Raw genomic sequence first — 18413 nt, 5'->3', positions numbered from 1 at the left:
GTGTCAAGGGACCAAGGTGTCATCCAAGTTTCTCCCCAACCCCACGTTCTTTTTCAGTTTTAGATGATATTTTAAAAGTTTTGTTTGGTCTTCGCATGGCTGCTATTACACATCTAATTGGCTGGTTATTTTTATTTTAGGCATGGATGTCTTTTCAGGCACATCTGGAAATCCAGGTGTTTCAAGTCTATTTTTTTATGCTCTTCCAAAGCTGATTCCCACATATATAAAACATGAGATTTCTTAGAGAAGAAAAGATGCTTCAGAAGTGTGGAGTGTTCTGATTAATGCCAGTGCTCAAGCCCTGTGTTGAGGCCCATGTCTTCCAAGCTGACTGTCAGAGCCCCCAGCTTCAGTGAGCTGGGAGTTCCCATGGGTCAGCTGAGCTCCGTGTGCGTGAGCGAGATACATGGGCTGGATCTTCCCCTCAGGGACACCTCCTCATTTTCCGGGGGAGCTCAGAGCAGGTCCGGTTGGGAGGACAGGGGTAGCTTTAGTAACCTGTGTGGTATAAAGCACAGGCCAGGAGCAAGGATCCGCCCTGGAGAAGTCCAGGCCCTTAGGATCCTGGGGCGGAAGGTAGCCAGCTGACCACAGTGTGCTTGGAGGCAGTTTCTAGTCAACCAGTTACCAACGTGGGGACCGAAGCCACATGTCCCAGAATATGTATGGAATCAGATCTTCAGTGAGACCTCAGTTTGGAGTCCATCAGCCCATCAACCCGTCTCATACCACATGACTTTTACTGCCCACTTTCAGACTGACAAAGGCCACAGACACAAAGGACCACATACCGTGAGGCTCCATTTTAAGGGAGTATCTGGAGTAGGCCGATTCCTAGAGAAGCCATTAGCGGGGCTGGGTCAGGAGAATGGGGACCAGTGCTTCAGGGGTTTGCATTTGGAGCTATAGTTCCAGACCTGGGTGGTGGTAATGGCAGCACGACATTATGAAGGTACGTCGCGCCACTGTGCTGTGCATTTTAAAATGGCCCAAATGGCGCGTTTTAGTGACAACAGGAAAGCCATGAAGAAGGACCAACCAGAAATGTTTGGGTTTGTGTGGGGACCAGTCAGAGCCCTGGTCAGCCCCACTCAGGCTGACGGAGGAGGGACAGTGTGGGCAGGAGCTGGACAATCGCACTCCCCCAGGCTCCCAGGTGAGGCCCACTCTGAGCAATGCTGGCTTAGAGGCAGGCACTTTGGTTTTGTTTTTTAATTGGAACACGCCATATGTGCACTTTTCTCATCCCCAGCTGTCACAGCCTGTGTGTTCCCAGCGAGCAGCATGCCCAACCCCAGCAGCTGCTAGCAGTGAGAGGTGTTGGCAGCACGAGTGGCAGGGGGTGGTAGAGGACCTGATGGCAGCGGAAGGAACATGGGTGGGATACAATACTAGGTGCTATCACAGTCCCCCTCATAGCATTTTTGCTTTCCAGAGACTCAGTTACCTACAGTCTACCTCAGTTAAAAAATATCAAATAGAAAATCCCAGAAATAAGTAATCCACACTTTTCAGTTTGCATGCCTTTCTGAGTAGCCTGATGAGATCTCATGCAGTCTTGCTGTGCGCCTCCTGGGATGTGACCATCCCTTTGTGCAGTGTATCCTTGGTGTATACACTACCCACCTGTTAGTCATAGCCACCTCAGTTACCAGATAAACCATCATAGTACTGTAGGGCCTGTGTCCACAGAGCCATTATGTTAGTTTAACACTGTCCTTGGTTTCAGGCCTCCACTGGGGTCTTGGAATGCACACCCCTGGAGTAGGACTGCTATTTTAGTAGTAGGGATAGTCAGATGGGAGCAGGAGAGCAGGAGCCAGGAGCGTATGGGGTCCTGACGGAGGGAACAGCCCAGCTGTGAGACTGTTCCGTGTAGGTGCAGCTGGCCATCACGGTCCTAGCTCTGGAAACAGCATGGAGACCCTCACCATTTATGCTGAGGTCATTTCTGATAGGTCCAGTATTTCAACCAATACAGGATAAAAAGGGTCTAGTAAGGAGGAAAGGCCAAGATGGGACCCTGGAACCCATGTGCAGGAGGGTGAGCCGTATTTCACACACGGGGCCAGTTCACGAAGAGCCAGCTAGCCTGTCACCTATGGAGTCAGGCTCTGGTGTGTGTCCACAGAACCCTGGTCCCTTGGAGCCTGTTAGGCAAGTTCATGGGTGGTGGAGTTTCTAGAAACCTTCGTTTGCACCTAGGTGGCTTCTCCTGAGCCTCCACGTCTGAGGGAGAGGTGGGACGTTCCACTGTTCCCCTCAAGGCTCACTAACGAGGGGAGGGAGGAGAGGTGAGCTTTCCCACCAGCGTGGACCCCGATGTGGCCCAGCCCGGCCAGTGTGGCCCCTCCCTCAGGCCACACACCTGTGGAACGGAGGAGCCTTCCGGGCTAACCTAGTCCTTGAGAGGAGGGACTCCGCTGACGGCCTACCCTCTAGGTTGCTGAAAGCGGGGCTCAGAGAATGCCCCAGGGACGCTCTGCGCTGGCCCCGCTCTTGTGCCCTCCTCCCACCAGCTCACGCTCCCTGAGCCTGGACTACAGGCTGCCTCACAGTTAGAGCAGGTGTCTTTCCCTCGCCAGCCCCTCCTGGTCACGGGCAGTGCTCACATCTTCCCTCCCGACTCCCCCAAATACTGTTTATCAAGATTGTGAGAAATGCAGGGATTCCCAAATGGCCCGGGGCCAATCTGATTTTGGATTTCATCTAACACTGGAAGGTAAGCATTTATCTCTGCAGAAATAGGTTTTTGTTTTCTTCTCTGAGTTTGCTGGTAAGAAAATATGAAAACATAGGTGAATGTTTTTCCGGCTCTCCCTGTACCATTCCAGAAGGGTTTCTTCTGTGGAGGGTGATGGCTGACCTTAGGGGACGGGCGTGACATTTCTAAGCAATCCCAGCTTAGCTTGGCTCCCATGGGAACCTGGGGGCTGGTTTCACGAGGTCAACCTGTGCACTCGATCACTCTAGGGTGGACTTGGGCTCTTGCACCCCACCCTTACCCCCAGTCGGATTCTCTCCTCTCCAAACCTCAACAACCCAGAGCCCTCCGTCCATCCCAGCTGTGTTCCGTCAGAGCAGTCTTTCTGGAACTCTCTTCTAAGCCCCTGTTCATCCACTTCCCCATGCTCAGCCTGTCCCTTCAGGGAGCTACCCGGAGGGAAGTCCCTCCTGGTCCCATCAGGTGCCTGTGCTCACTCGCTGTCTTGAATGCACCTGGCTCTCCCTGAGGCTGAACACTGGTCACTGGGGTCAGGGCGTGAGCCTCAGTCCTCGCAAGCTCTGGGACTCCCTGGGAGCCGCACACAGGCCCCCCTTAGAAGCTCTGCCCTGTGGTGCTCTGCCCAGGGTGGGTTTCTGGCTCTTTCCCTGCCTCCTAATGGTGAGGGTGTGGTCCTGCATCTTCCTCCATCCCCTGGAACAGTCACCCTCTCCTGACACCTTCCCTCTGGGCATTCCTACCTTGGCCCTCCTCGGCCAGCCCTCCATGTCCACTGGAACCCACCTGTGCCCAGCTGAGCTCATCAACCTGTCCCTCCTGCTCTCTCATTCTCTTCTGTCTTTTTAAATTCATGGCACCTTCCCAATTGCCCAGCCTGAGTCTGGGCATGGGTAATGCTGTTACTTTGGAGGTGTGTTTCTGCGTTTGTGTGTTCTTTCGCTGGGCTCTTTGGGGCAGTGAAAGCATACACCCAGGCCTCTGCCTAAAGACACGGCTGCTCCTGAGACCCAGTCAGTCACCTCCCCCTGGGTTGCTTCAGCTCCTCCCCCGTGGCTCTCTCCTTTGTCCCTTGGCTCCATCTGCCTGGAGATAGTGAATATTGGAATCTTTGAATGAGTGTCTTCTCCTTAATTAGACGGGACATGTCTGGAGGGAGCACTGGGGTCTGAGCTGTTTTTTATTTGCTTTTTAATTTAGGCATGGGCCCCCGCCCCTCATCTAGCCTTGAGTTACCCTGCAGGGCAGGGATGCGAGGCCCGTTCAGTGTCCCTGGGCTGAGCCTGCTGGCTGGGTCACGGCACCTCCCTCTGTCCTCCCAGCACAGCTCCTGGGCTCCACCTCAGTTGCGTCTGGAACGCTGGGTCCCTGTACCTTGGAAAGTGAGGACGGTGCCTGCAGTTCTGTCAGGGGTAAAACAGTCCCCAGGCTCTAAGGTGATGTTGTCTGCTTAGGAAGACGAGCAGCGTCCGGGGGAAGCTATAAAGTGGATCTGAATTATTAATAACCACAGATTAGTTATTAGAAAGAGCATTTGCTGGATGCACCTTAAAGCCCTCACATGTTGTTCCATTTACTCCTGATGTCCATAAGGCTGGACAACGATTAGCATTGCCCATCATCCCCAGGTACTCTCAGAGCCCTCTATTGTCCCTCCCAGTAGCCTTGGGACGTAGGAGAGGCAGCCATGGGAACGGCTCTCTTTTTCCAGCCTTGTAAACTCTTAGCTTTTCCCTACCCCAGAGTCTCAGTCCCAACCACTTTTACAAGTGAGGACATCACTGGGAAGTTTACATGGGGACCAAATAGCCATATATAACATCGGTTACTGAGCAGAGCCTTGAGTACCCCCAGTTGCTTGGCAGTTGAGAGCCTAGAGTGTGTGCAGTCCCCAGGGATGGTGCTCAGCACTCAGCATTCAGAAAGTCCCGTGGGTGAAGACAGTGTGCTGCCCATTGCCTTCAGCAGCATGTCCCTCCACGCCCTGCCCACCTGCCCGGTCCTCCTGGAGAATAAATGGAAGCCAAGCACACACGCCTCACCCAGTCTCCCTGGCCCATTCTGTGTTGCTGTAACAAAACACCCGAGGCCAGTGAGTTAGGAAGGGGAGGTTTGCTTAGCCCACTGCTCAGCAGGCAGGGCAATTGGAGATCAGGCAGCTGCCTCTGCCAGGCCTGTGCTGCACGTAATGTGGTGATGACGTCACCTGGGAACAGAGGGTGCTGCAGCCTGCTCATGTGCTGATTGAGCCAGGCTCCCCAGACCTAGCTCACTCCCCGAGACCTACCCAGCCTCTGGAGAAGGACATTAATCCATGCATGGGGATTGTGGCCCTGTGACCGGTCACCTCCCAGAGGCCCCTCCTGACCAGCCATGTGAGGAATGGAGCCTTGGCAGAGTTGGGGTGGGAACAGCTGTAGCACAGCCTGCTTGCCTCCGTCACGCTCAGTCCTTCCCCTGGGCCTCCCTACGGGGAGCGGAAGTGGCTGTGCCCAGCGTCTGTTCCAGGGCCTCCCTCTCCTGCTCCAGTGCCCTCGAGTTGGAGAGGCCGAGCTCTAGCTTAGCATCCTGCCTCATGGCCTCTCGCCCAGCCTCCTTGGGCTCCAGGGATACTCTCCAGTCCCTGCTACGGGGCCTCAAACCTCTCTGCAGGGAAGGAGACATATCATAAGTGTCTGCCACAGCCGCTGGAGGTTGGCCCACTGTGCTACCCTGTGTCAGGGAGGTGTCAGCGGCCTCTCTGTCCCGACTCCTCTAACTTTAAATGCACCTTAAAGCCCTCACATGTAATTCCATTTACTCCTGATGTCCATAAGGCTGGACAATGATTAGCATTGCCCATCATCCCCGGGTGCACCTGCTTCTCTGGTCACCTCACTCTCTGGAGACCAGTGAGTGGAGGCGGGAGTGGGCTGACCTGCCCAGAGTGGCCCAGGGTGCCCATGGCCCACGCCTGAAGCTTCAGCCCACCCACATGCTGGACCATGGCAGAGGTCCTCCTCGAGGGTGCACCTGGTCACCAGCCGCCCTCGAGTAGTCTTTTGGGGCAGCCACAGCAGAGCTCCCTGGACCGCAGGCGGTGAATCGCAGAAAGGTGTTTCCCCACAGTCTGGAGACTGGAAGGTCAAGATCAAGGTGTGGTGGGGGTGCTTTCCTTGGGTCTCTCTCCTTGGCTTCTGGACGCCCCTTGCTATCTCACCCCATGGTCATCCTTCGGTGCCCACATACCCCGCGTGTCTGCTTGAGTCCCTCCACCTCTGAGACATGAGTCCTTAAGGACTGGGCCCACCCTAATGGCCTCCCTTTACAAGCCTGTCTTCAAGCACAGCCACATTCTGAGCTACGGGGCTAGGACTCGAGAGCAGAATTCTGTGGGGACACGGTTGGGTGCCTGGCGCACTCGTTCCCCACACGAGGCCATTGACTGACAGCACCTTTCCTGTGCCCTTGCCCTTTTGGGTCCTCCTGCCCCGTTTGTCTAAACACCTCTTCTCTGTTTCTCCTGGGGTCACAAGGCTGCCTCTTTCCAGGCACAACAGCCATCACGCAAACCGCTGACCCTTACGTAGGCTGTCAGGTTTATCTAGGAAGTGACAACGTCTGGTAACGCAGCCTCTCTATCTTTCTCTACAGTAAACCCAGAGGTAACAGCATTTCTGAAAGGTCCACCTGGGGACCTGCTTGCATCAGAATCACCCGTGCAGCTCCTGGAGCGACCCCCAGGGGGAGACTCCGAGCAGGGGGCGATCCTTGGGGTGCACCTGGGCATCCCTCCCCTATGCGTTGTCTGCCCAGCCCCCACCTCCACCTACGCGGGAGCACGGTGGGATTGGGTCTCAGCTCTTCATTGCTAGGTGTGTGACCTTAGGACAGGTTGGCCTCCCTCACATTGTATCTTAATTTGCAAAATGGAATTAATCTTGCTAATTAATGGAATTAGTCTAGCAACCTCCTAGGGTTGCTTCAGGATTAAATTAGATCACAGAAATAAAGCACCTTCTCACCCACTCGCTGCTGCTGCCAAGGGGCGGAGGGCGGTGTTCAGGTGTCGGCAGCCTTGCAGGATTTCCGCCCCCGGCAGGATTTCTGCTGCTGGGCAAAGACCAGCACAGGCTTTGTCCCTGGTGCATCTGGCCTGTGGCCCTGCATCCAGGCAGCCAGCACACATTTCATGAGCAGCAGTTTGTGCACAGGGAGAGTCCACTTAGGAGTTGACCGGCAGGCCCCCGGGGCTTTGGGGCAATAGGGGTACTAGCTAAGAAAGTAGAAGGGCCACAAAGAAAAGACATCCCAAAGGACCCCTGCCTGCCTGCAGCAGCTGGGCTGTGGAAGCCAAGGCCATCTTCCGGCCAGCTGTGACCCGGTGGTCCTCAGAGTGCAGCTGTTCATGGTGAGGCTGCCCTCGGACTGGGCCACCTTTCCACTGGCCTTACCGACATTGACACATTGACCCTCTGAGGGTCAGCAGGTGTCGCTGTGGATTGGTTGCCCGTGGAGATGCCCTGACCGTGGACCTCTTGCTCTTGTCCCCTGGCAGAGGAGCTGAAGGCCCCGCTGGAGGAGTATGTGCACAAGCGCTATCCCGGGCTGGTGAAGGTGGTGCGTAACCAGAAGAGAGAGGGCCTGATCCGCGCGCGCATCGAGGGCTGGAAGGTGGCCACCGGCCAGGTCACCGGCTTCTTTGACGCCCATGTGGAGTTCACTGCTGGCTGGTAGGTCACAGGCCGACACCAGGAGCATTGGGGCCTTCTGTGCCCTTAGAAGGAGCTGGAACCTGGGGGAGGGCACGCTCCGCCTGCTCCTCAGGGGCCACTGGAGGGATGAAAAAGGGGTGGTGGAGGAGGCGGGAGTCCTGCTGGGAGAAAAACAGGGGAGCTGACTGCCTGTCCCATCTACCAGCCTGATCTTCATGCCCAGGGACGGGCCCGACACTCCTCTCGTAGAAGGCACGAGGATCCTGGGCAGGGGACCCAGCAGTTGTGTTTGTGTTGATCTTCTCCCCACTGACGCGTTCCCTCTTCTCGGGAGGGGGCCTGATAATTCCACCTTCCTGGCAGTTTCTGGCTTCAGGGTCTTGGCTCTGGTCTCAAGGGAGGAAGAGGAGCTTTATTCTCCATAGATGTGGCCCTGAGGTTTTCCCAGGTAAAAAGAAGAACTGAGGGACAGGGCTGTGCCTGTGGAAGCAGAGGCAGCACCACCAGTTCACACAGTGAGACGGCGAAGCCAAAGCAGGACTTCCCCATGGAGAGGCGGGTCCAAGGGCACCCCAGGGGACAAGTCCATGTCACGTCAGAGGCTTGACAGGCTGCACCCAAGTCGCTTATTAGAGAGAAGAGTCTTTTTTTTTTTTTTTAATCCGCACACATGACTGCATCTATTCACAGGGTACAGTGTGGTGTTTTACACATACCTACAGCATGCACTGGTCAAATCAGGAACTGAGCACACCTGTCACCTCAAATACTTATCGTTTCTTTGTGTTGGGGACATTGTAGCTATTTTGAAATATACAATAGATTACAGCTAACTATAGTCACATTACTGTGCCCTGAGAATTTAATGCTCTTATCAAACTGCATTTATGTTCCTGTCACTCACCCTTTTCTGACCCACCCCCACCCCCTCCTCCCAGGGCCCAGCTAACACCCTGGCTGTGAGGTCAGCTTGTTAAAGAAGCCGAGTCTTATCTTCACAGAAAAGGTTGACTTACAACTAACGATACCCTTGAATAAGTTGTTCACGGTACCAGCTTTAAAGAACTGGTGTCTTTCCAGGCATGGTGGCACATAGCTGAAGTCCCCGTGACTCGGGAGCTAAGGCAGGAGGAGTCAAAGTTCACAGCCAGCCTCAGCAACTTAGCGAGACCCTGTCTCAAAATAAAACATAAAAAGGGCTTGGTGACGTGACTCAGTGGTGCAATCTCTGGTATTAAAGGGAGAAAATCCTGATGTCCCCAAAAGCATTCAAATGTGTCCTCATCTGCCAACTTCCCAGGCCTCTCAATGGAGGCTTCTCAAGGAGCCTGTGCAGATCAGCACAGGGCAGCCGAGGTCCCTGTGGACACGGCCCATCCCGGGGCACACTGGCATCTGTCCTCACCTCCCAGGCCAGTCTCCTGGTCGACAGGCCACCCGTGGTCCCTTCAAGGAGGCAATAGGTCATAGGGTGAGGTGGGAAACAGACCATTTGGTTAGATACCTGCCTCTCTGCTGCTGTCAACGCTGGTGGCTTGAAGCTGAGCGTCTTCAGTCCCTACCTGTCCCCTGAGCTTCTGAGTATTTCACCCTTTGCGGTAGTGAAGCAGGTCCCCAGACCAGCAGCCTCAGAGCTTGTTAGAAATGCAAATCCACAGGTTGGCAGGCTCCTCCCAGACCTCTGAAGTCAGAAGCTGTGTGGGTCCTGTATCCGCCCTAGCCAGCCCTGGCCACCAGTCACCACCAGTCATCAGAACACACACAGTCAGCTTGAGAATCACTGAGCAGGGAGCCTCCTGAACAATTCACTTGGGGCCCCATGGCAGCTGCGGCTTGGCATCTCCTGCCTTTAACCCTCCAAGTCTTCACCTCCACCCTCCTTCCCGGCCCCTCCCTGGCCCTCCCCACCCAGCCTCACCTCTAGCCATTTTGCCTTTGAACCAGTTCCTCTTCCTGTTCTGGCTGCCACTGCCCCGGCTCAGCTCTTCATCTCCCCACCTGCTAATGTCCACTGGCCTGTCGGCTGTGGGTTGACCATGGCTCTGCTTGAGAGCTCCTCTGTGTTCTGGGTCTCAAGAGATTCTCCTTCTACCACACGCCATTTTGAGGGCCAGGAGGGAGAAGCCAGGCTGCACCTTGCAGCGGCTACTATAGCTTTGGCTCAGCTGTGACCTTGTCACTCCTGCTCAGACCCCATGGGCAAACCAGCTCCCCTGCAAGCCCAGCCTTCCTGGGAGGTTGGGGTGGGAGCATGCCCCTCCAGGGGGCACGGCGGTCCACAGACATGCCCAGGGAGGGCAGCAGTCCCCAGGGGGAGTTGCCCCTCCTCCTGTGCACAGCGGACTCCGACACTTCACCTGCAACAACATCACTTCAACCAAGGGCTTAGGTCTTCGTGCTGAGGGACAGCACAGGGAGGGCTGAGCTGGGTGCTCTCTACGCACAGCACAGTGACAGGCCATCTGTGGTCCCTTCAAGGAGGCAGTAGGTCATAGGGTGAGGCGGGAAACAGACCATTTGGTTAGATACCTGCCTCTCTGCCAGCTGGCCTTTGTCTCAGTCTCCTTCTTACCAAGTGAGACTCCCTGGGCCTCAGACTCCTCACTTGGTAAATGATGATCACTGCGTCCCCTTCTGGAATACAGTGCATGGAAATCATTTCAAATGGTGCCTGGGCCCAGGTGCTGGGTAGGTGGCAGCTCAGAGATTAACAAAGGCTGTGCAGCTTGAATAAGGTGGAGTGAGGCCTGAGTCCAGAGGGAGGAAACCCTCCTCCTAAGGGAGTTGGGGGGAGCTTCTAGGGAGAGGTGACATTGGATCTAAGCCTCCTGGGTGCTGGGCTCTCTACCAGTGGCCAAGGGCATTCCCAGGGGAGGGCAGAGTGGAACCCTGGAGGGCCGAGTCCTGAAGCTAGGTTTCCAGCCAGGAGAGCCCCCCCCCCCCCACTGCCTGCCTCCAGCTGGAATGGTGCAGGCCAGATGTAGAAGGCAGTCAATGGCCTGGGGTATATTTTATTGTTCGTTTTAAATAGAAAGATGAGATGAGCCCACAGGTAATTCAATAGCTGCAAATGAACAGAAATGGGCTGTGCACCCAGCGCTCTCATTATTCTTCCAAATAATGCAGAGGAACGGGATTTCCCTTGACTCTTTTCCAAAGCCCGCACTCTGGTCTAAGCTGAGAGATTAATGCCTTGGCTTCCCAGAGCCATCTTGTCCTTCTCGAATGTGGGAAATGGCCCCTTCCCAGGTCTGCCTGGGAGACACACGTTGGCAGAGTTGCCTGACCATCTGCTTTCTCCCAGGCCAGCCAGCTACACCTTGAACTTGGAGCCAGATTGCCGGTGGAAGCCTGCAGCAACCTTCAGAGAGAAAGCACGCTAGGAGGCAGGATCCTGCCTGCCTTTGCATTTAATTAGTTCCAGGCCTTCCATTGCTAACCGATTCAATTAGATCCCTTTTAAGAAATCAATTAAATAATCAATTAAAAAAACTGAAATAGCCACACATGCAAAGAAGCCAGCAAATCGCTTATTAAAACCAGGCTATTCAGGCAGACATGGCCTATTTTGGGAAAGGAAATTCAGTGTCAGCCAGCAGGAGCAGCAAGAGGCATAGTGGGCACCCTGAGGGGGGAAGTCGTGACCTGTGTGGCACCGGAGAACAGTGGGAATGTGGGAATCCTACTGTCACTGACCAATAGGGAGGCCTGGAGCTCTGGACTGGGCACCCGGGGTTCTGAGTTCTCCCTCCCACCATCACTAGGGACTCCAGGAGGGCAAGAGCCTGGGGCATGGCCCACACATCCAAGGCCACCAGGGAGAGTTGATTCTACTTCTCTGTTTCAGGGCTGAGCCAGTCCTGTCCCGCATCCAGGAGAACCGGAAGCGAGTGATCCTCCCCTCCATCGACAACATCAAGCAGGACAACTTTGAGGTGCAGCGCTACGAAAACTCCGCCCATGGCTACAGCTGGGAGCTGTGGTGCATGTACATCAGCCCCCCGAAGGACTGGTGGGATGCCGGGGACCCTTCTCTCCCCATCAGGTCTGTGACAGCGAGCTCTGGCGGGTCAGCGGTCGGTCCCCAGGTCCCAGGACAGAGGAGCCATGGCGTGGGGAGGGCCAGGACACCAGGGTACCAGCAGCCCTGGAGAATGGCGGGTGTCTTAGATCAGAGTTCCCTGCAGAGGGTGGACCCTGCCCTTTGTTCCTTCAGCTGCAGGTCGACACAGCCACACTGAAAGTTCAGACTGATGGTCACATTCACACTTTTTATTCTTCCTTGGTCCTTAATTCCTAGGACTGTGGCTTTAGGGGCTTTGCTTTCTGTGGTCTCAGCTACCATCCGCCAGTCGATTTGAAAATAGGAAGTGGGGAAAATTCCCCAAATAAGCACTTCATTCACTTTAAATAAGTTGTATTACGCTCTGTGGTTACAATTGCTCTATTTCTAGTTACTGTCATTAACCTCTTACTATGCCTACTTTACACATGGGACTTATTATTGTACCTTATCCATTCATTGAAGGATGTGTGGACAGGAAAACCAGCATGTGAGGTTTGGGACGCTCCAGGGTCAGGCTGTCTCCAGCCAGGCCTTGCAGGCCCCTGGTTGGCAGCTACTTTATTTCATGAGACTTGAATAACTGCAGAGTCTCTCACCCTTGTTTGTGACACAGCTCCACACAGGAAGGGACAATAGTTGTAGCGTCGTGCATAGGGGAGGGCCTCTGGGAACTCCATGTGGCTCCCACCCCAGGTCCCTGCCTGGAGGGGCACGGGGGTCCACAGGTCTTGTGTCTGCTGCGAAGTGTGAGTGTCAGGGTGTTGAGTGAAGCAGGTTGGCCTCAGTGCCCAGTACTTCCTCCCGCTGCTGTAACCAGTGACTGCACCCACGAGGACTCAGAACAGTGCAGATCTGGTCTGACTGTTCCAGAGCTCAGAAGTCTGAAGTGGGCCCAATGAGGCTGAAATCCAGGGTCCTCCCGGAGTCCCCTGTGGAGAACTGTCTCCTGGTCCTTTCCTGCTCCTGGAGGCCTCTCCGGCCTCTGGCTTCCTCCTCCGTTTTTGTGCTGCCCTCTTAGAAAGCCCTGTGGTATTTGGGATCCACAAGAACAATCCAGGACAGTGGCTGCGTCTCAAGATATTTCCCTGAATCACGTCTGCAAAGTACCCGTGACGCTCCATTCCCAAGCTCCGCAGGGCAGGATGTGCCCGGGGTGGGCAGCGATGGCATCTCCTAAGTGAGGGCCAGAGGACACCAAGCGTCTGAAGTTGGGGGAGCTGGAGACGGGGTCTCTGTTGGCTCATCCCAGTGGTATGTTTGTTGGTATTAAGGGAAAGGGAGAGAACCGTGGAATGAGGACTGGCTACAGTAGCCCCGGATTCTTTCTCGGTCTGCAAGTTTGCCATAAGAAGAGCCCATGGGTCTATGTTCTCCTGTTTGAGGTGGAAAGTGGGAGGCTGTGTGAGACCAGGGCCCACCTGGGTACCAGGAGGGTTCCTTTCCCAGCCGACTCTGTCACAGTTGAGTTCCCACCTAGACCACATGCAGGGTGGCAGGGCCACCGGCTGGGCCCACTGGGAGCTAAGACATAGCAAACCTCACTAAGGTTTCCCGAGAGCCAGGGCACAGCCTTCAGCCACAGGTAAACCTAAATGGCAAAGCTTGCAGACCCAGCAGCCTCCAGACCTGAAAGGGGTGAAATTGAAATGATGGACTTCAGGACATTGGTTTCATATTTTGGCCAAATGATGCCCCCCACCCCCCAGCCACCCCTGACACACGGAGAGGTTGGCCATCCGCCGTGACGGTAGCAGAGTGAGGGCGTTGGCAATGGAGGGGAGGCTTGCTCACAGCTTGCTCCTTGATGCCCAGCAACACCTGTACTGGTGTCTCTGGGGACATAACGCACTGAGCAGAACCAGCTTGTGTTCCATGAGTTATGGTGACATTAACAGATGATTAATATGCACTTTAAAGACTCAGAGTCGTGATCGTGAGTCATTACTGTTGTGTGTGCCTCTGATGCGCCAAACACTCAAGTGCCAATGATCTCCTTGGATGTACATTCACTTACGAATGCTTAATTTGTTAATCGCGGATGGGGTGTCAAATCGCAGGAGAGACATCTGACGGTCCTTCTGACATTACTAACCACAGGGTGGTTTCCTCCTCATCAGCACACGGTGCCTCCTTCTTCCCTTGATGCCAGAATGTTCATAGTTATGATTTTTCTCTCGTGAAGGGTGGGATGAGAACTTCTCTTAATACAAACAGCACCGAGACGGAGGAGTCCTTAGGTACCAGACTCCGTGGCATGCCACATGAAGTGAGACACGTGGCCATGGGAGTTCACGCCCTTCTGTCCCTGCTCACTGTTTGTTTCTTCCTGCTTATCTTTTCTTCCTCCTGCCTGACAAAGAGTCATTCTCCAAGGTCTTCTCCCATCCTTTGCTCTCTGTTTGCACCAGAGTGGGCAATGGGCAGTGCTAAAGAGGGCCAGGCCAAGTGCCAGGGAGGGTGCTGTGGGGTGGGGTGGGACCGTGTCCCACCCGAGGAGGGCCTGCCACCAGCCCCACATGATGGTGCTGGGCACACAGAAGCCATGTGGTTAGGTCCTCAGGCTTCCAAGAAATGCCGTGATCTAGATCCTTCCAGGTGTTGGCAAAGTAAATCCCTTTCCTTCAGGACCACGAGGACCTCCAGCAGGTCCGAGAGTGCATCTGGCCTCTAGGCCCTGGGCACTCAGTCTTTGCTCTGTGTCTCTTTCCTGGAGGCCCCCTACTCCCTGGACAGCCTCGGCCATGCTCCTCACCCAGAGAACTATGGGCAGCTGGTATGAGGCATTGCTGTGGGCTGGGGGCCAGGGGATAATGTCCCCCTAAACCACAGGAGAAACACGGTCTGTCTTCCAAAGGCTCCAGCCAAGCCTACAGGACAGGACTCCCCACTGGCCCACCGAGTGTCCGCAGCCCCCTGTGCTGGGTCTTCTGTGGGAGGCTTTGGTTAGCACTGAACCAGCTCTCACCTCTGTGTGGAGAAGGTGCCCAGATCCACGGACCAAGCCCTGGGTATTCTGTGGGGATGTCATTTCAGTGACCATCACTAGACCACTAGGCTTAACTTGTCGGGCCTTTTTGACGACTGGACACAAGCTGGAGATCCTCTTCCCGAGACCTGTTTAAATGGATGGAACTTTGCACAAAATTTCCTGGGGGGCACAGGTGCCATGGGGCCCACCCCAGGAAGCCCTGCTCAGCTTCCTCCCTGGCTTTCCCGGCCAGCAGCCTTTCTGTGTGGCCTGCTGGTCTGTGTGCTTTGTGAAGCCAGGTCCATAGCTGTCCCTCTCAGAGCCATGTCCGCAGTGCCCAATGAGCATCCTGGACTTAGTGGGCATGCCAAAAAGAACCATTGAATGGATGGACAGATGAGGTGACCGGAGGCTCAGGAGAGGGGTTCGGCTCATCAATGATAGAAAAAGGGGGTTGCCCAGAGATGCTGGGGGGACGAGAAGGGGACATCCATACTTCCAGGGTGAATCGAGCCTTCGTGGAAACTCAGGGAGTGACACCAGAGAGTGGGAGGAGAACCAGGGTCCAGAGAAAGGGGCAGCCGTGTCCCAGACCAACCCAGGAAGGCGAGGCGTCCTGTGCTCACGCAGGGGGCTCACTGCAGCCTTAGTGAGGCATCTGGGGAGCATCTGTGCTGAGGCCAGTGGGGTGGGGGGACGTGAAGGGATGGGCAGAGTGGAGAGTGGGGGACACTCAGGCAAGGAGGGGCAGCAGCTGTCCAGGGCGCCCAGGCCCAGGGCCCAGGCATCCCTCAGAAGGGGAGATGGCGCCCGCAGCTCAGAACACCAGCAGGTGGAGCTACGGGGCAGCAGCCGTGAGCCACTCAACAGTGTTACCCTGGGGACTGTGTCACTCACCCATGCGCAACGTCCTTAAGGGTTGAGCCAGGATGTGCAAATCAGTCCCTCCACGTGGCCTCTTGCTGCTGTCGAGGGCCGCAGTAAAGCATGCTGTTGTGGATCGGCCACCCGTCCCTGCCCGGCTCCATAGTGAGTTCCCTCTATTCTTAACAAGTGGAAGGCGAACACTCTGAGATGACTCCGTCAGCACACAGCCAGGCCCCAAGGAGCATCCTGTGCCATCCTGTGTCCTGAATGAGCCGTGCTTCCTGTGACCGGCAGAGCCCCGGTTGCTCCGTGTCTCTAGGAGGAGCCTGCATCTCGGCTCCGTTGTAATCCACGGTCCCAGTGTCCCACGTGCAGCTGTTACTGACCCACGCCTCGTGCGGGACGCATGGCCGTGTTTTTAAAACCCCTGTGGCTCTGTGGCCTTCACCTCGTGTCACTTGCTGGGTGAGGTGGGTCTTCCTCCTGTGCTGGGAGGGAAGCACCAGCCGCCCCGCTGTGACACCACACTGAGGAGGAAGCCCTGCCAGACCCCAGCAGGCCATGGTTGGCTCCTGTTCACACTGTCCAGGTCCCCATAGGGATCACCCCACTCAGCAAGAGTCAGATCCCCTCCTGCCCCAGGCTGCTGCCACATGGGGGAGCTGCCGCAGGCCTTCTGCCCCTTTCCTTGGGGCCTAGCGGGTGAGAGCAACAGGGAGGAAGGAGGCTCCGGAACTCGGGACGGTCCTCCTTCATGGCTGGCTTGTGGTACTTAGCGCTGCCTGGAGAGCCGCATCATGGCTAGGTCTTCCTGGGGGTGCGGGTGGGCCGTGGGGGTTCTTTCAGCCCTTGGCATGGCTTGGGCCATCTGAACCACCTGTTGCTGGCTGGCTGGACTTGGGCAGAGACCCCAGGGTGGCCTTCCCGCCTGCCCCTTGTCCTCTTGCTGGTGGGTCTGCGCTGAGCCCATTGCCCGGTACCTTCCAGTGGTTTTGGTTCTGTTTTGTGGATGACCATGTCACATGGTGCTGTTAAGCAACCCCTCCCTCCTCTGCCCTCGGCCCTGGCAGCAGGGTCCACTTCCTGTTCTGGGCATTTCCTGTCCTGCATTGGTCAGCGGGCGCCTTGGTGCCTGGTGCACTGTGTAAGCCTGAGGAGGTCCGACCCTTCACCCCTGTGATGGTGGCAGTCCCTTCTAAAGTGGCCCTGTTCCTGTGCCTACTGTAGGTTCCACCTCTGGTTTCTGAGTCCCACACATCTTTGTCCCTCCAGCCTCCCTCACGGGGGGCCCTCTCTGCTCCACAGGGCGCTCTTCTGTCCTGAGCCTGAGTCCCTTGTCACTGGCAGCCAGGCTTGGGGCTGGAAGGCAGAGCCCAGGAAGTGGGGCTCAGGTCTCGCAGGACCCTGCCATCCCCAGGGGGTACACTTCAGGGAAGCCCCTGATACCTCTTCAAGACTCCACCCACTCACCCATCACAGCCAGTCCTCCCTGGCTGTCCAGGGGACCGCCGGCGCCGAGGTTTGGACAGCAGGACAGCGCCTCAGGTTCCAGGGCTCTCGCTGGCTTTGAGAAGGCGGAGGTGGCATCGGTAGTGAAGAGCAGGAAAGTGGGTGATCCTGGAGCCCTGCTGAGGGCAGGGGGTGGCCGGGGTGGCCGAGGATGGGAAAAATAAGTGAGGGCTGGTTGAGGACAAGGACAGACCTTCAACAAAGATCCCTTCTGGATCTCGGCAGTCCTGCCAGGTGTGCGGCTGTGTTGTTGGACATGTAAACTCTGTCCTTATAACTTCATGGACATGGACGCGAAGAAGAGCAGCCGTGGTAGGCACCAAGGGGATAATGTCTCTCCTGAGGGCACCTGGGTCCCTGGACACCTGGCTCAGAGGCCTGCAGAGGACTGTACGTAGCTCCTGCCCGGGAACTGCGGGTCTGGACGGTTCTCCCAGCTATAGGCTCCCAGGCCTTCTGCCCTGAGGCCACAGGGTCCCAGGAGCATGGATGGAACACGTCACAGCCCCTGGCTTTCAGGGTGTGGGCTAAAAGCTGAGTCAGGTCTCCTCTGTCAGCAGACAGCGGGGCCTCCTGCTCTGTTTAAGTGGCCCTGTAATTAGTGACATTGCTCATTAATAACTAATCCAAGCTGATGATTAACAATGAGCAATCCTTAATCCAACATACAATTTGATGATAAATTATAAAGTACAGGAGTCTTTAGAGCTGATAGACTCGTTTAGTGGGGGAGGACTGCCCACTGTGCATGGTTATGGGGGCTCAGATTCTACGTGCAGAGGCACCTCAAGGGAAGCCATTATTCCCCCACCCCCCTCCTGCAGAGGAATGTGCCCGGCTTACATGAGAAGAAAGATTTAAGAGAAAAATGAGATTTTTTGTTAGACTTTAAAATAGAGGTATCTTCTCTGTGCGTCAGCAGATGTATTTTAGGTACCAATGTGGGCTCAGCCTGTGGTAGGCCCTTCCAGGGAGACTGGTAAGTGACCAGGCCCCTCTCCTGCCGCAGTTCACAGGCCAGTGAGAGGCGCAGACCCCAATGCAAGTGATAACTTGGGTACAGGGAGTGGGGTGTGTGGCCGGGAGGGGATTTTGTGAGTGGAGTGAATGGCAAAGCTGCTTTTCTACATGCCAGGTGCTATCCTACACCTCACCCTCCTCTGGGTTCAGAGTTTTGTGCACTTAGTGGATGGCAGGGCTCTGTGGAGGAGGGAGCCGCAGGACTATCTGATGGAAGACACTCGCTTCTTCACAGCTGAGCACGGGGTGGCCCAGTGGGGGGGCTGTCTACCCTACCGCCTGAGCCCCAGCGTTTCATCCCCAGAAATGCAACCAACTGACCAACCAACCAGCAAAACATTTGCTATTTGCTCAATTACCTGGGAAGAATGCCTCAGGGCGTCACAGCGGAGGGGACCTGAAGGGAGCCTCTGCATGGACCTCTCACCTCCCAGTGGCAGGTCCAGTAGTCAGGTAATGAGGCTGTCCCCACCCCATCAGTCTGCTCCTCAGAGCAGCCAGCAGCTTGCCCAGGGGTTGGGAATACAGGGCTTTCCAGCTGCGGCACCTGGTTCCTAATGGCTC

The 18413-nt window shown here is 55.8% G+C and overlaps 1 protein-coding gene across 1 annotated transcript in view; it reads left to right on the top strand.

Annotated features, from left to right (window-relative positions):
* The window catches only part of Galnt17 (polypeptide N-acetylgalactosaminyltransferase 17), a 355430-nt gene that overhangs the window by 195797 nt on the left and 141220 nt on the right, over nt 1-18413 (top strand). Inside the window, exons 4-5 of the mRNA XM_026400319.2 lie at nt 7263-7437; nt 11267-11464. Coding sequence (XP_026256104.1) covers nt 7263-7437; nt 11267-11464 — 373 coding nt within the window. The remainder of the gene's footprint in view (nt 1-7262; nt 7438-11266; nt 11465-18413) is intronic.

The sequence above is a fragment of the Urocitellus parryii genome, chromosome 9 (assembly GCF_045843805.1).
Source record: "Urocitellus parryii isolate mUroPar1 chromosome 9, mUroPar1.hap1, whole genome shotgun sequence".
Taxonomy (NCBI): Eukaryota; Metazoa; Chordata; class Mammalia; order Rodentia; family Sciuridae; genus Urocitellus; species Urocitellus parryii.
This window is presented reverse-complemented; position numbering and strand designations above follow the sequence as displayed.